The sequence below is a fragment of the Camelina sativa genome, chromosome 11 (genome assembly GCF_000633955.1).
Source record: "Camelina sativa cultivar DH55 chromosome 11, Cs, whole genome shotgun sequence".
Taxonomy (NCBI): domain Eukaryota; kingdom Viridiplantae; phylum Streptophyta; class Magnoliopsida; order Brassicales; family Brassicaceae; genus Camelina; species Camelina sativa.
The window spans coordinates 3,261,447-3,279,286 of record NC_025695.1 but is presented as its reverse complement, the minus strand read 5'-3'; the positions used below and the strand labels follow the sequence as shown (position 1 = coordinate 3,279,286).

At 40.1% G+C, this 17,840-nt stretch overlaps 2 protein-coding genes and 1 pseudogene across 8 annotated transcripts; all 3 read left to right on the top strand.

Moving 5' to 3' along the window:
• On the top strand, positions 709 to 1,116 carry LOC104721370 (protein TRI1-like; the record flags this gene model as incomplete). The annotated part of the gene is given in 1 exon segment (XM_010439336.2): positions 709 to 1,116. A coding segment is annotated over 1 exon segment (117 nt), but the record flags the coding sequence as incomplete, so codon positions are not given.
• Positions 9,721 to 10,615, top strand: LOC104727576 (annotated as a pseudogene).
• Positions 10,905 to 17,543, top strand: LOC104721368. Of its 7 annotated transcripts, XM_019233145.1 has the most exons (11): positions 10,908 to 11,776; positions 12,096 to 13,244; positions 13,376 to 13,970; positions 14,888 to 15,435; positions 15,606 to 15,647; positions 16,050 to 16,126; positions 16,342 to 16,426; positions 16,552 to 16,635; positions 16,753 to 16,854; positions 16,954 to 17,052; positions 17,156 to 17,543. In XM_019233145.1, exons 1-11 carry the CDS (start codon positions 11,018 to 11,020, stop codon positions 17,300 to 17,302), a joined length of 3,687 nt encoding a protein of 1,228 aa, XP_019088690.1. In that variant the 5' UTR covers positions 10,908 to 11,017; the 3' UTR covers positions 17,303 to 17,543. The 7 variants fall into 7 exon arrangements, with proteins under 7 accessions (XP_019088694.1, XP_019088691.1, XP_019088690.1 ...); XM_010439332.1 differs by lacking the exon at positions 14,888 to 15,435 and having other exon boundaries at positions 13,376 to 14,518; XM_010439331.1 differs by lacking the exons at positions 14,888 to 15,435; positions 15,606 to 15,647 and adding an exon at positions 14,698 to 14,739 and having other exon boundaries at positions 13,376 to 14,518.

Genomic DNA, 17,840 nt, shown 5'->3' with positions numbered 1-17,840 from the left:
CTCTCTCTCTCTCTCTCTCTCTCTCTCTCTGGAATGATGATATACAACTCTAATCTGGATTTTGCATTTTGGAAAAAATTTCACTCTAGTTGTTGTGGTAATTTGCTTTTAGGGTAAGGTTTTTGAGGTTTTGGGGTTGTTTGTGGGTTCGGATAGAGAGGTTCTCTAAGAACTGGATAAGGGTTTCCTTGTGGTGTGTTGTTTACCTGAATGAATCTTGTCTTGTTTCTTTACTGTTTAGTTTTAAAGATATCTGAAACAGCTTCTTTTTTGACAAGGCTCTATGTTATTGTGTTTGTTTTCCTTCATGCTTGATATGATAAACTTGAAGACTTCAACTGATTTTGAGATTGAATTTGGGGTTTTTGAATTTCTTTCTTACTTATATGACTGGTTAATTGCTTCATATTGTTTGTGATGATAAACTTTGGTTGACGTGTTTTAAGTAACAACTTTGTTGATGTTCTTTGGTCATTGACTTAACGAATGTGTTACTTATGTGTTTATGATTGATTATGACTACTAGATCCTGTTTAATGACTCATTGACTCTTTGGGCTCTGCTTTACTTGTTCTGTCTAAGATTCTCAAGTGTTCCTTGTGCTAACATTTGAACAAAATAATCAGGCGTGTAATGTATATATCTTCTAATCTATCTGTGTGAACTTGGTGGCTAAATGAATGAATAATGTTTGTTCATGTTCTCCAGGACCCACAGAACAAGAGGGATATACTCTGCGACGAGAAGCTCAAGAAGATATTTGAAGGCAAAGAGCGTGTTGGGTTCTTGGAGATTGCAAAGCTCATTGGTCCTCACTTTCTCTGAATAGAGAAGAGAGAGAGAGAGAGAGACTTTTGGCTGGGAGAAGACGACTATCATTGGCCGCCTATGTTTTGCTCAACTATTAAAAATGGCCATCAAAGATCAGATTATTTACATATATATTAGTATAAACAATTAGGGTTTAAGAAGTTGTATGCAACCAAGTAGTACTTATATAATTTAAGCCTTTTTGGACATCTTTTTGTCGGTTATGTGCTCTCTCATTTGCTTCCCATTGCAGTTCAAAATATTCCCCTTTTTCTGTCTTATAGGACATGAAATCTTCTTATCTAATGCATCGGTTCTTCATTATCTACTTTTAATAATATTCATTTCTCCATAATGAATCGCGTTTGAAATCAACACTTGAATCACAACCGCTGGAATCGCAAAACATGGCTTGCAACGCAAATGTGATGTTACCAAGTCAACAAGTGCCTTGTGCGGAACATGACGTGCTTTCAGTACAAGAACCAATTCAGACTACACTTGCTGCTCATGAAGAAAGATTGACTGGTGCATCAGATTCAATGGTAGCACTTGAAGATTTTTCATCCTTAGTCTTGGAAAAAGATCGCGTACCTTCACAGTTTGGTATTGCTTTTGGTGAAGTACGTACCCTCTGATTTTGGCAACAGGATGTTGTATGTTCCTCACAAGACACAATTACATGTTTTGCATGTCCCTAAAGAAGTGTTCGTTGAAATGATTAGTCAAAGGCATAAGCAGAAGAAGGGGAAGGTCTTGGAAATTCAAGTTCAAGAACAGGTTTCTTCAGAGAGCGAGCTCGGAGTAATAATGGTTGCCTTGGGCTCTTGGGAGAAAATGTAATTCTGACACCTAAGAACAGGGCTGTTGCAGGGGTCTGTCTCAGAGAGTGGCTCAGCTTGTTCAACCTTGCTTTGAATATGTTAAACAACTGGTAGAAGTCACGCAAGTAAAATCTCTATATGAATTGATGATTGATGCAAATCCATTGAGGAGAAATATGATTCATTGCTTACCTTTGAGAGTTGGTTGGAGAGGGAGGAGCACCGACCAGATGCATTCTCATCAAGTGATTCAGTTCATCTTCTTCTGTGTAAGCTGTTCAGTATACCAAGCTGATAAAGTGAATAATATGCTTCTTCTTGCTTACAAGATCTTAGAACCCATGAAGCAGTTGTTGTAGATTTGATGATTCAGTTGTTAAAGGAAGCATACCTTTAAAAACGTGTGTGATTTGATGACATGATGTTTGTAATAAAAATTAGACGGAAACAAACTAATGTGTTTCAATATAGCCAGTTGTGGAGAATGCAGAATCTAATTAAACACGCTAACCAGAGTAAATCAAAAGGTAACCCTCTTAATGGAACATACGGTATAACACAGGCCACTGTTCTTTGCAGAATTCTCTCAAGCATAATAAACATGTTATCTTTGATACGCTTAAATGCTGTACTTTGAGACTGACACTTAATCAGTTTATTAACTTGGACTACATCTACAGTGTGAGGAATAGAGAGAGAGTTCAGAGATTGCCTAATGGCCTGTTCACAATTGCAGAATTCTCTCTCAAGCACTTGTGAGTCCCAAAAAGTAAAATTCAATTATATATAACTTAGTTCAAGATCGACATGATCACATTAGCTAGTGCTAAGAACTAAGAAGGACTAATAAAAACAAACCAATTTTTAACTTATCTGGATCACATCTTGAACAATCTTAAACTTATCTATTTAGGTTCACTAAACATTTAGGCAAAGTTTAATCAAATAAACCTTTAATTTAAAGATTAGGTAGAGTCGTTATATAAACTCTATAGTCATCGGTCAGCTATAATTCCCTTATTTCTAACAAAGACGATTAATAAAACGATTATTAGATATATTTGCACAAAAAATATATAGATGCACTCATTAGGAACCAGCCGTTGAACGAGAATATGTATATATATAATATGCCTAGATATCGAGCTATGTAAAAGATACACAAGAAGACATCGGAACCGTAAGTTACAATTTTACACACATACATGTTCTGCTTAAAACTGTTTTATTGAAGTCACATCTGAAAATTCTCAATTTCTCATAAAACTATTATATTGCAATTTTAACTTGAAAATAACAGCTCTTTCTAATCACGCAACAATCTTGAGATTCACTCATTCCTTTTTGTCTCCGCCCACTAACATAATGCATCGTCATAAACAAAACTGGCACATATATAATATATAGTTCTCTCATTATGCTTATGCTAGAAGTGTAATCCACAAGCTTCTTTAATTTGCAACATTTCTTAGTTTTATTTTCACAATTTTCAGAAATCTCTATTGATTTATATATAGGTTGGGTAAATTTAGAATTTCTCCTTCAAGAAATAGAAAATGTTATTTAATGGTTATATTTCTCCAGCGAAATGTATGCAAGCATGACATGTTATAGTGTACGTTGCCGTGCTAGACCAATGAAGAAATGTATAAGGGTCCGGTTAACACCGGTTTGACTTATTAACGAACAACAAAGATCGTACTTTTTGTCGATGGATCGATATTTTTGTATTTTGATGCAACTATAGCACTGATCAACTATGGCTTACACGAGTTACATGGTAATTAATGTCATGTGCTTATAAGGGCATCTCCAACCCATATCTCCATTTTTTTTCTCCAAAATGGAGAATTCTATTTTGGAGTTGGGTTTTACTCCAACCATGTTCTATTTTGGAGTAAAAAATAGAGATTTCCAAATTGTAGTGTAAAATGAAAATAGAAGTCTCCAAATATTGAGAAAAAAATGGAGATCTCTATTTTGGAAATGAAAATGGAGATGGGTTGGAGCAAAATTGACTCCAAACTCCATTATGAAGATGAAAATGGAGATGGGTTGGAGTTGGTCTAAGATTAGAAAGACCCAATAGATTGATTTTTGAAATCGTGAAGAAAAAGAGACGATGATTGATCATAATTTATGATAATAAGAGTAGGGATCTATGTACTGTCATAATATGAAACTATGAATGTGGGTAATAATAATATATGAGAAGATAGTAAAAGTTAAAACGTCATTGATGGATTTAATTAACAACTGCAAGCACTGATCTTTGCAAGTCATACGAAGCCGATGGGTTTATTATTGAAATGATTAAACAATTTTTGGTAGAAAAAAACACCAATTGTTGATAGATTCGTGCCATGGAGTTGATTAATGGTGATTGCACGTACATGATAATCTACTATTATTTTTTATTTTTTTTGGTCAAAAATCTAATATTATTTAATAATAAATACGGTAATTCTAAAACTCGTTGGTTATAAAAATATATTTTTATTGGCTGAAAATTGAATGTGTGGGTGAATGACTTGGATCGGATAATGATTTTTTATTGGGCCAGACCCGTTAGCTGGGCTGCCAAAAATAATCTACTATTATACTATTTAATAATCTACTATTGTCTCTACTTCGACAGTGGTGTATAACCCTAATAATCTCGTTAACCGAAAGAGTAATAAGAATAGAGAGTAGAGAGAATAGAGGGAGTAGAGAGAAAGAAATGGCAACATTGCAAACACTATTGTGCCCGACACTGCTTCTATCATCGTCGAGAGCTAAATGTAAGCTATCACTTACTGGCTCATGTTTTTTTTTGTTTTTGTTTTTAAGAGAATTTTGAGGAATCTCGTAAGTAGATAAGATAATTTGGTAGCGGATCTTATTAAGGGGGTCGGTTTGTAAATATTCCATTGTATCTAGGTTTTCTTATTTCTCGTATACTCTAGAGATCTCACGCTTGTGTATATATACTTTGTATCATCATAATAATAAGGGTAAGCTGTTCTATTACTATCTTTACATGGTAGCAGAGCCAAACCTAGATCCACAACTCATATAACTTTTTGTGAGCGGTTTCGATCATGTCAGAAACAGAGAAGACTACGATGAGTGAAGGGAAAGGTAAGGAGATCATAAGGGTGTCTGAAATATCAACATCCTCGCCTCTTTACTTACATCCGTCTGAAGGGCCTGGAAGTTTGATTACTACGGTACAATTGAAAGGGGATAAGTATGAAGATTGGTCTAAGCATGTGCGGAATGCCTTGCGTACTAAACGAAAGTTGGGTTTTATTGATGGGAGTTTGGAGAAACCGGTTGTGGCGGAAGAAATCGAGCAGTGGGAAGTTGTTAATTCAATGATTGTGGCATGGCTGATGAATACGGTCGAGCTAACGTTGAGAACCATGATTTCGATGGTGGATGACGCACACATGTTGTGGGAAGATTTGCGGTTACAGTTCTCGGTTGGGAATGGACCGAGAGTGCATGAACTAAAATCCGAGTTAGCTAACTGCAAACAGCAAGGAGATAGTGTGATGATCTATTTTGGGAGACTAAAGAAGATGTGGGATGAGCTGGCAGTGTACAAGCCTTTGAAATCGTGTTCGTGTGGTGAACTTGTTGCACAGCTTGAACAAGAAAGAGATGAAGAACGAACACATCAATTTTTGATGGGGTTGGATGATGTTCGGTTTGGTGGAATACGCTCCACACTGACAAACATGGAGCCGATGTTGAAGTTGTCTCAAGTTTATCAGCGAGTGGTGCACGATGAAAGACAGCAAGGTATCACACGCAACAAGGAAGAACGTGTAGATGCGGTAGGCTTCGCTGTTCAAAGTGGGAAGAAAGGCAAAACATGGGAGTTTCAGTACTGTGAAAAGGATGTTACATGTACCCATTGCGGTAAATACAGGCATGCTATCTCCGACTGTTTCCAGATCAAAGGATATCCGGACTGGTGGGATGAACGTGGCAGAAACTATGGTGAAGGAAGAGGAGCTGGAAACAGAGGAGGTCGAGGACGCTTTGGGCGAGGGGGAGGAATGGTTGGAAGCTTCGGTCGAGGGAGAGGTTCGCAACTGGCTCGCGCGAACGTGGCTCAGACTCACCCTGGGGAGGTTGGGACTGCGAGTTCAGTACTCGCACAACCTGTTGCGAACTCGGCCGCAACTGTTCGTAAAGTGTTCGATCGAGCTTCTCTCCCGCAATTTACTGACGATCAGATTACTTCTTTGATTAGTCTTCTTAATCAACAGAAAACAGCACCTTCTGCATCCAAACTTTCTGGTAAGATGGATATGATCATAGATTCTGGTGCGTCGCATCATATGACTTCGGATATTAACCTTTTGAGTGATGTTCAATCGATATTGCCATGTGTTATTCGTCTTCCCGATGGGGATCGAGCTATGGCTGAAAAACAGGGGCGGATGTGTTTGGGTGGTGACATATGGTTGAATGGAGTTTTGTATTCACCCAATTTGATGTGTTCTCTTATTTCTGTTGCCAAATTGCTCCAAACGACTAAAGGATTTGTTACTTTTACTGAGGAAGTGTGTGTTTTGCAGGACCGTACTTTGAAGATGATTGGTGCGGGTGAAGAGTGTGATGGGGTCTACAAGTTCAGAGGGATTCTTGGAGGACAAGCAAACAAAACAACAAGCAGTGATCAACGTGCGTTGTGGCATAGACGTCTCGGGCATCCTTCTGATCGTGTTTTATCTTATTTATCTAGTATTTGTGATGTTGGGAAAACAGTTGACACAGATGGGGGTTGTGATATTTGTTATCGAGCTAAACAAACTCGGGATTCTTTTTCTGAAAGCAATAATAAAGCTGATGCTATTTTTGATTTAATTCATTGTGATATTTGGGGAGCTTACCGTACTCCGTCTATGTCAGGAGCTGTTTATTTTCTTACTATAGTGACTATTCACGTGCTGTCTGGATTTATTTGTTGCTTGAAAAACGAGAGGTATCCTCGTGTTTACAGAATTTTTGTGCTATGGTCACTCGTCAGTTTGATAAAAAGGTGTGTGCGGTTCGATCTGATAACTGTACCGAGTTCACATGCTTAAAACGTTATTTTAACCAAGAAGGGATATTGCATCAGACGTCCTGCGTGTACACACCGCAACAGAATGGCCGTGTGGAACGGAAACATCGACACATTCTTAATGTGGCACGATCCTTGATGTTTCAGGCTTCCTTACCGGTGAAATTTTGGGGAGAATGTGTACTTGCTGCAAGCCATCTTATCAACAGAACTCCCACACAGTTATTGTAAGGTAAAACCCCTTATGAGATGCTATATGGCAAGCCACCCTCCTTTGACGGTTTAAAGGTGTTTGGGTGTTTCGCCTATGCACACAAGCTTTCTCGGGATAAGGATAAATTTGGGGAGAGGAGTCGCAAATGCGTTTTCTTGGGATATCCGTATGGAAAAAAAGGCTGGACTATGTATGATTTAGAGACACATGATTTCTTTGTCTCTCGCGATGTGCAGTTTCATGAAATGGTGTTTCCTTTTGCCACAATGTCTTCTACACCGAGTGACATAGTCCCATCTCTTTCAGCTCCGCCATTGCTCTGTGATGATGATTTTAGATCAACACCGCCTGGGTTGGCGGTTCCGCAGGAGTTAGTTGCAGCAGGGGAACAAGCCCAACCTATTGGTGTTGATCATAGTGGTGTCTCTTCTCGTCCGGTGGCTGACGACAGGGGGAGTGTTGATATTGTGACTCCGGTTTTGACACAAGAACAGGTTGATGAACCGTTGACTGAACAATTAGGACGAGGTCATAGACAGAAACTGCCTTCCAAGCGGCTGCAGGGCTACGAGGTTTCATATCATTCACTGACAAATGATCTTCCCCCACCACTCTCTTCTGCCCCTACCACATCTTCACTCAAAGGTACGGTCACTTATCCCATAGCTAATTACGTCACCAATGAGCGTTTTTCTGCAGCTCATGCAGTTTTTCTAGCTGCTATCTCGGCCAACGTTGAACCTGATACATACGAAGAAGCAATGCAACTCCAAGTGTGGAGAGACGCTGTTAAGTTTGAAGTTGATGCTTTAGAAGACCAACATACATGGGATGTCGGAGACTTACCGCTGGGAAAAACAGCTATTGGTTGCCGGTTTGTTTTTAAAATTAAATATAATTCGGATGGGACAATTGAGCGTCATAAAGCCCGATTGGTGGTTATTGGAAATCGACAAAAAGAAGGAAAGGATTATAAAGAGACGTTTGCACCAGTTGTCAAGCTCACCACGGTAAGAATGTTCCTCAAAGTAGCTGCTGTTAAGAATTGGATTGTGCATCAAATGGATGTTCATAATGCTTTTCTCCATGGGTATTTAGAAGAAGAAGTCTACATGAAACTCCCCCAGGTTTTAAAGCATCGGGTCCGAATCAAGTTTGGAAGTTTCGCAAGTCGCTTTACGGTTTGAAGCAGGCGCCTCGTTGCTGGTTCTCCAAGCTTACAAACGCACTTCTTGCATATGGTTTTTCACAGTCCTATGCGGATTACTCACTGTTTGGTTTAACACGCGGGAAGATGTGTCTTTATGTGATTGTATATGTTGATGATCTTCTTATCGGTGGGAATGATGAAGACGCAATTTCTCGTTTTAAGGGTTATCTCAATCAATGTTTTTGTATGAAAGATTTGGGTTCTCTTAAGTTTTTTTTGGGGACTGAAGTGGCTCGCTCATCTAAGGGAATTTACTTGTCTCAGAGGAAATATGCTTTGGACATCATAAATGAATGTGGATTGTTAGGTGGGCGCCCTGTTTGTACGCCTATCCTTCAGAATCACAAGTTGGAAGAAGATACGGGACAGTACTTCGACACTCCGGAGCGATATCGACGTTTGGTTGGACGGTTGGTGTATCTGACGATTACTCGCCCAGAGCTCATGTATACGGTTCATGTACTAGCTCAGTTCTTACACCAACCTCAGTTGAAACATTGGTGGGCTGCGCTGCGTGTTGTTCGTTACCTCAAGAACAACCCTGGTCAAGGGATTTTATACACTATGAATGGTGATTTACATGTCTCGGGATATTGTGATTCAGATTTTTCCACCTGTCCGATGTCTCGTCGCTCTCTCACGGGTTTTGCTATCTTACTGGGTGGGTCTCCTATCGCTTGGAAAATTAAGAAACAGAGTGTTGTTTCTCAATCTTCGGCGGAGGCTGAGTACAGGGCTATGGCGTTCACGGCTTCCGAGCTCACCTGGATACGTGGTCTACTTGCTGATTTTGGTGTCTCCTCACCGGAGCCTTTTAGTCTCTACTGTGACAACAAAGCTGCTCTTTATATTGCGGCAAATCCTGTTTTTCATGAGCGCACAAAACATATTGAGCGGGACTGTCATTACGTACGAGACGAGATTCAGAAGGGTTTGATCAAGACGGACTATGTTCACACTACTCAACAACTTGCGGATATATTTACTAAGGCTCTGGGTACACCAGCGTTCGATTATCTTTGTTACAAGTTGGGCATGTGTGATCTACATGTGCCAACTTGAGGGAGAGTATTAAGGGGGTCGGTTTGTAAATATTCCATTGTATCTAGGTTTCCTTATTTCTCGTATACTCTAGAGATCTCACGCTTGTGTATATGTACTTTGTATCATCATAATAATAAGGGTAAGCCGTTCTATTACTATCTTTACAGATCTCGTGATTCTAACGAATCTCCATATATTATAATATAATTTTGATAATGGCTAATATCTCCTTATTTTTAATTAATATATTCGTGATGTGATTTTGGTAGTGTGGATCTGCTTATTTTAAATAATGTATACTCGTGATTTCCCTATTTTAATATACTGGCGATTTTGGTAGTGCGGAACAACAAAACAGATCAGGTAGGTTGTCGTTGTTAATATTGTCCAAAGTTTGTACTTTGTACAGTCGAATACAACAAGGAGATATTGGCGGCCCAGCTAACGTGCCTGGCCCAATAAAAAACCTTCATTTTCCGATCCAAGTTACTCACCCACCCATATCAATCGTTCTTGTTAAGACTCTTCATCAAGTGAATTAATTGTTATCATGACCATGACTGGGGTTGGGGAAGCAGTTCTGGCTCAAACCATTCAAGCGGTACTGGCTTTACACGCGAAAGTCACAGTACCTGACCAAAATCACTCAAGCGGCAATGGCCCTACACACAACAATCATAGTTTGGGCTCAAACCACTCAAGCATCGTTGGTTCTACTTGTACACACAACAACCACAACTCGGGCTCAAACCGCTCGAGCATCACTGGCTCCACACACAACAACCACAACTCAAGCATCGTTGGATCTACACACAACAACCACACAGCTCCAATAAGGAGGGGGAGAAAGATTGCGACGGTGTGGAAAAACGGATACGGTTACACAGAATGGGCTACAAAGCATGCCCCTTTCTACGTCAACGATGTTCTTGTTTTCACGTACAACAACAACAACAACAATGATCAAACCCAATCCAAGATGAAGCACCACAACAACAAGAAGAACGACGTCTACTTGCTCCCAGACAGTGGCGGATCCAGAACATAATTCTACATGGGGCACAAACTATAAATGACAATTAATTAATGGGAAAAAATCTTTAAAACAAGTCATGAAAGAGAAGACATTAGATACAACATGAGGCAACCTTAACCAACTCAGCTAGAAACACTATATTGGCCATAATCATTTGCTAAATTTCTAAAATCTGTATAGGGCACGTGCCCTACCAACCTTGTGAGTAGATCCGCCCCTGCTCCCAGACATGAATAGCTTCAAGAGATGCGATGTGGCTAGAGGCAAGAAGCTGGCCGCACGAGGGAGGTTCATCAACATGGGGATTCAAGTTGCTTCTCCGTAAGGTTCTGACTTCAGTGGAGACCACAACGGCTGCAACCGCAACAGCATGAAGTTCTCTGTCCACCCGATCCCCCACCCTTCTTCTCACTAACTATAATGTTATAATTTCTTCTCTTTAAAACTTGTACTGTGTTACATATTCATCAGATTATGTTGCTCTTTTTATCCTTTTTGTTCAAGACAACTGCGTTTGGAATGTGGAAACTTGTCATTCGAATTAAACTATCCCTAGTAAATATTGTTAGCTAACAAAAAAAATAAAAATACAAATAAAAAGAGTAATAAAAAATCAAAATTGAATAAACCGCCATAGATTAGTCACACTTGTATTATAAGTTTGTACGGGGCACAAGAACAACGCCCCCAGAATCTTTCCCTTGGTTATCGCAGCATATCCAATTATTCTCAAAATTACATAAAAGAGGTGAGAACAAAATATTAATAATTCCGAAAACGACGCAACGAAAAAAAAAAAGAAAAAAAAAAGAAGAGAATGATTCGTCTCCGATACAACCTTCTCCGATATTGTAACCGTCGTCTCTTCCACCGTCTTCCTCGACCTTTCTCCTCCTATCCTCCGCCAACCACCGGTTCTTCAGGTCCTTCTTTGAATCTCAACAAACCTAAACTCACACCTCCTCCGCCGCCACACCAATCACGAGGTCTTCTCCCGTCGTTTCGCACCGTCTCTCCAACTTTTTCCTTCTCTAAGAAATCCGTTTTCGTTCTCTCCGCCGCCGCTCTATCCACCGCGGTTGCCTATTCCGCTGTTTTCCCTTCCGATCATGACCAATCTAATCGCAACCCTAGAGGAAACAGCCGTGTCTACGAGTCTATCGAGGACGCGGTTCAGAAATCCGGGAATTCATTGAGGAGAGTGGTTCACCATGCTCGACAAACCGGTGTTGCGGCCTCGGTTCTGTGGCAGTCGCTTAGGTCGGTGCTCTCTTCGGCCAATCATGAGGTGCGTGCGGGATTTGAGCTCCGGGTGGCTGCTCTTTTAGCCGATATAGCCTCCGCAAATGCTGCTCGTAGAGCTGCTCTCGTTGGAGCTGGCAGTGGTGCGGTTGTTGATTGGTTGCTGGAGACGGTCGCCCTTCCCGGCGACAGAATTGGGGCACAGGACGAAGCGGCTAGGGCTCTGGCTTATCTTATTGCTGATCCCACTGTGCGTAAAGACGCTCTTGGAAGGCCCGATGCAGTGCCCAAGCTGCTGAGGTTCATATTCTCGTGTCAACCAAAAAACAAAAAGGTGCGTTTTGCTTCCACTAGTTGCTTCAATTGCATAATCGAAAAGATTATTCTGGTTAGATGTAATGGATATTGACTAGCCAGCTGATATGAATCTAGGTAGCAATTTTAGGATCTACACAGTAGTATTTCGTTGATCATCAAGTAGTTGTTGTAGAACAATGAGTTTTGTGTTTCTCTAGGGTTGTTTATCATGTGTCCAGTTGTAGATTTCTCAATCCTATTAACACATGAGAAGCTTTTTAAAACATATGAGTCTTGATACTGCGATGTTTCTGGTTGTGTTTTGCCATTGATATATAGCTTTTCTTTGGGAGCAGCACTCAAGACGTAGTTCATTCGATATTTCTGATTCTTTGAAAGGTAGGAGCATGCTTGTGGCTGCCATAATGGATATTGTCACTTCCAACTGTGACACAATAGAAAAGGCACCGTTTAAGTCATCATTGCCAGGAAATGCTACGATGAGAGATATCGCTGCGGCAATTCAAGTAATTGAGGAAGGTGGTATGTATTTTGATGAGCCAGAAGAAGATGATGACAGTGACGATGGAAGAAGTGGGATTAAGGGGATTGGAATTAAAATCCTTGAAGGAACCACAGTTCTGGGACTATCAAGAACCAGTGGGCTTGCGCCGTTGGGTGACCTTAATGCTAATGCGGGAGAGGGGACTCCTAAAACATTTGCATTGCTTAGTAAACATGATAATTCTTCACAAGCTAATTTGTCATCTGCCGTCATTCCTGGCCTTTGGGATGATTTACATTGTCAACATGTCGCAGTGCCATTTGCTGCATGGGCACTGGCAAACTGGGCAATGGCTTCTGATACAAATAGATCTCATATTCAAGAACTTGATCGTGATGGGCAAGTTGTCATGACAGCCTTAATGGCACCGGAGAGGACTGTGAAGTGGCATGGGAGTTTGGTGGCTCGGCTGTTGTTAGAGGATCTCAGTCTTCCATTAAGCGATTCTGTTTCCGACTGGAGCTCCAGTTTGCTTGCCACTGTTTCACATGCCTGTAAAACTGAGGACATCTCTTTGGCTCAAGTTGCGTTGTCTGCCTTTTTAGTTTCTGTTGACAGAAGTGACAAAGCACAGAAGATGGTAATGGAGAAGGGTCTTCATCTGATGAGAGATAGTGCTAGAAAAACAAGTAAGCACAAAGCTGTGCAAGAAGGTTTGTCAAAGGCACTAGAATTACTCTGTGCTGGTGACATACATTTATCACTTGAAGAGAGTCAGAAATGGTCCGGAATACTACTTTTATGGGTTCTTGGAAAAGTTGCATCTGATACTGTCCAATCTTCAGCAAGAAGAATCCTTTCACGCACGTTTGAGGACTATGGACCGCACTCTGTCCCGATTTCTCAGGGATGGTTAACCCTTATAATGAATGAGATTTTGAACCACAGTTTGGCGTTGTCAGCTAAAGGATCTAGCCTACCTAAAAACGAGAAACCAAAGGTGCATTATATTTTGGTCATTGATTTTGTTATCTGAACAGAGCATTGTTACGAATTATGTATATTTAGTTCAATTACATCTTTCAGTTTTTAGATTTAATATATAACAGCTATTTGCTTTCTCATATACAGGTAGATCAGTCAAAAATTTCTTCTGCTACTCAGTCAACCAATCAGTTAGCAGGGGCTGTGGTCAATCTTGCCATGGCTCAACTGGGTACAGTCCCGGATTCTGTCAATAATGTTCCACTGGCAGATCTGCTCCTTTCAGAGCCTTTTGCGGTGCCGATTAAGAATTTAAAGAAGGATACAGCCCCTAAATTTAATGCTGCGGAGTCTGCATTGGCAACCCTTAAGGCAATCAAGTCACTGACTGATGTTTGTGCTGAAGATTCTGTATGCCAGAACAAAATAGTTGATTTTGGTATTCTTTGTTTACTAAGGCGCTTTCTATTATGTGATGATTATGAGAAGTTAGGTGCGATAGAAGCTTATGATGCATCCAGAGCCCTAGAGGCTCGCGAGAGAACTCCTGATAGTCTTGGTGAATCTTCAATGACAGATATGCAGGATCCATGTAGTGTTAGAGTCCCAGCTAGTGCGCACATCCGAAGGCATGCTGCTAGATTGCTAACTATTCTTTCGCTTCTTCCGCAAGTCCAGAAGATCATTTTAGCTGATGAAACTTGGTGCAAATGGCTTGATGATTGTGCAAGAGGAAACATTTCCGGTTGCAGTGACCCTAAGACACAAAGTTATGCACGGGCTTCTTTGTTAAACGTATATTGCAATCAGCGAGATGGTAGTGAATCTGGAAACGGTGGCAGTTCCAAGCCAGACATCTCAGACACGAACAGCAACTGTCCTCGCTACGGAGACATGATATTTTTGATTAATCCTGGACTAGCCCATTGGAAGTGTCCTGAGAAAGAACAACAAAGTGGTAAGAAGAACGAGACCGCTAGTGAAGGTGTATCAGCAAATGCTGCTGATGCAGTAAGAGACCATGTCGGTGATGCTAGCGATCTGTCTAGTTCAATGGTACCTTCCAGCAGTGGTTCGCGTGTGCATGATCCTGAATTTGATGTTATTTTTCTTCATGGCTTGCGTGGTGGACCTTTTAAAACTTGGCGAATTGCTGAGGACAAGTCCTCTACCAAATCTGGCTTGGTGGAGAAGATTGACCAGGAAGCAGGAAAGCTGGGAACATTTTGGCCGAGTGAGTGGCTTTCAAATGATTTTCCTCAAGCTCGCTTGTTTACCCTTAAATACAAGGTATGACTGCGATTTACCCTATTTTGATGCATGCATAACCTACTTTGTTTGACAAAAGAAAATGCTTAAACGGTTAAACCTACTTGTGGGGACTTTCGTAACTACTGTCTGATCCATATGTTGTGTACTCATCTGTTCCCTGGTTGCCATTTTGATTCTCTTTGAACTATTTGATTCAGACGAACCTCACAGAATGGTCTGGAGCTAGCTTGCCTCTTCAGGTACATTTTTTTTTCATTAATTAGTTTTGAAATTATACCCTTTTTTTAATTCTTGAGAGTAGTAGTATGCGGTAATTATTTTATTAATGAAACACATATACCAATAATGTATGTTAAACCCTTGGGTCAAATATAAGCTTGCTGCAGNTCGGTTGCAGTGACCCTAAGACACAAAGTTATGCACGGGCTTCTTTGTTAAACGTATATTGCAATCAGCAAGGTGGTGGTGAATCTGGAAACGGTGGCAGTTCCAAGCCAGACATCTCAGACACGAACAGCAATTGTCCTCGCTACGGAGACATGATATTTTTGATTAATCCTGGACTAGCCCATTGGAAGTGTCCTGAGAAAGAACAACAAAGTGGTAAGAAGAACGAGACCGCTAGTGAAGGTGAATCAGCAAATGCTGCTGATGCAGTAAGAGACCATGTCGGTGATGCTAGCGATCTGTCTAGTTCAATAGTACCTTCCGGCAGTGGTTCGCGTGTGCATGATCCTGAATTTGATGTTATCTTTCTTCATGGCTTGCGTGGTGGACCTTTTAAAACTTGGCGAATTGCTGAGGACAAGTCCTCTACCAAATCTGGCTTGGTGGAGAAGATTGACCAGGAAGCAGGAAAGCTGGGAACATTTTGGCCGAGTGAGTGGCTTTCAAATGATTTTCCTCAAGCTCGCTTGCTTACCCTTAAATACAAGGTATGACTGAGATTTACCCTATTTTGATGTTGCATAACCTACTTTATTTGACAAAAGAAAATGCTTAAACCTACTTGTGGGGACCTTCGTAACTACTGTTTGATCCATATGTTGTGTACTCATCTGTTCCCTGGTTGCCATTTTGATTCTCGTTGAACTATTTGATACAGACAAACCTCACAGAATGGTCTGGAGCTAGCTTGCCTCTTCAGGTACATTTTTTTTTTTCATTAATTAGTTTATGAAATTATACCCTTTTTTTATTTCTTTAGAGTAGTAGTCTGCGGTAATTATTTTATTAATGAAACACATATACCAAAAATGTATGTTAAACCCTTGGTCAAATATAAGCTTGCTGCAGTTTTAGGACGTAAATGTATATATGAGTCAACCAAAGAGTAGATGATTGTATCTGCACATTAGTATATCCTGAGAGGTCGTGGTCTGAGCTTACAGTCTTTGTCAGTTTAACTGGCATAATTTTAAATCTACTGCTAATGTTTAGGATAATTTGCCATTAGAATGTGGATTTGTTGAACAGTTTTCTTGTTTCCCTGGAAATGTTGGTCAAAGTTTGATGAGTGATTATTGATTAATATTTTGCTAATTTGCAGGAAGTTAGTTCAATGATATTGGAAAAGCTTGTCTCGGCAGGCATTGGAGACAGACCTGTTGTTTTTGTGACCCACAGGTGTGACATTTCTTATGGCACCTGTCAATGGATATTTCCTTTTGCAAACTTATTTGCCCCATCTAGTGTCATCAGTGATTTATACTGGCTGGTCTTTTAATTATTAAGGCTACATCTTGGTGTTTATCTCAGTAGTGAGCTACTTCATTGAATTGACATGTTGTCTCCTGGAACATCAATTCATCAATTTTGATAAAGTAATGTTCATGTTGCAGTATGGGAGGCCTTGTCGTGAAGCAGATGCTACACAAAGCAAAAGAAGAAAAACTTGATAAACTAGTTAATAACACCGCTGGAGTTGTAAGTATCAACACGTCATACATTTCTGGTTTTCTATTATCTTAAAGCATCGTATTTCTCTATCTTCTTGGGCTTTGTCTTAGCAAATTAGCTCTGTATAAAATATATAATGTCAACACTTGCAGATATTCTACAGTTGCCCACATTTTGGCAGCAAGCTAGCAGATATGCCCTGGCGAATGGGTCTTGTGTTGCGCCCGGCTCCATCTGTTAGTAAATACGATTCCTTTATTGAGCTGATTTAATCCTTTTACACCATCTCCAAATCTTTGTCTCTCTCTCTCTCTATCTGCCTAATGAGCCTTATGGATGATGAATTGTGATAGATAAGAGAGCTACGAAGTGGTTCTCCAAGACTAGTGGAGCTGAATGACTTGCTTCGACAGCTCCACAAGAAAGGGGTTGTTGAAGTCCTTAGTTTCTGTGAGGTTGTTGATTTATTCGATTGCACTTAATAAGAGTTCTCTTTAGATTGGTCACCACATTACACGATGCTAATTAGAATGACTGTTTCATCATAACTGCAGACAAAAGTAACTCCAATAGTGGAAGGCTATGGAGGATGGGCTTTTAGGATGGAGATTGTGCCAATTGAATCAGCATACCCAGGATTTGGTGAACTTGTTGTAAGCAGCTCTCCATTTATTAAAAAAAAAAACTTGTGGAACTATAAATCTGTCGAAATCCAGAACTGTTGGTTTTTCACTTAAGAAGAATATTGTGAAACAGGTGTTGGAGTCAACAGACCATATAAATTCATGTAAACCACTGAGTCGGTCGGATCCATCATATACTGAGGCGTTGCAGTTCCTGCGCAAGCTAAGCACACAGAGATCAAATTCTCGTGTTAAACAGGAATCTGGGATACATGATTGATTAACCACACGGGTACGTAGGTAAACGGAAGAACCCGAAGAAAGAAGAATCAAGAGTGGTTTTGGTGAGACAGACAGTGGGTCTATGCTTCTAATTGATGTAACACAGTCAATATAGTTTTCCAATTTCTTCTCTGTGTACATAAAAAAAGAAACAGGGCGTAGGTTCGTTTTACACATTGTTTCATTTGTATTATTAACTGAACTAAACTTTGGAGTAAATATAAAGAAAGATTCTCAAATTTCATTGCCAAAGGTATGAAACGAAAGAATTTGAATCTTCTGTATAGAAAAGATAAAGAATGTCACGATTCAGATATTTATTTAAAAAAAAAAAAACAAAAAAAAAAGTCACGTAGGAAGGTGGAAGCAAGCAAGGCAAACAAACGCGTTACAAAAAAAAAAAGAAAAAAAAACACGTGACGTAACGTATTGATGGCAATTTCCATTTTCCTCGGAACAAACCCAATTACTATATGACGCGTGTCCCGCGTTTCTTTCATTCTCTCTTTTTTTTTTTTTTTTCCCTCCCTTAAGAG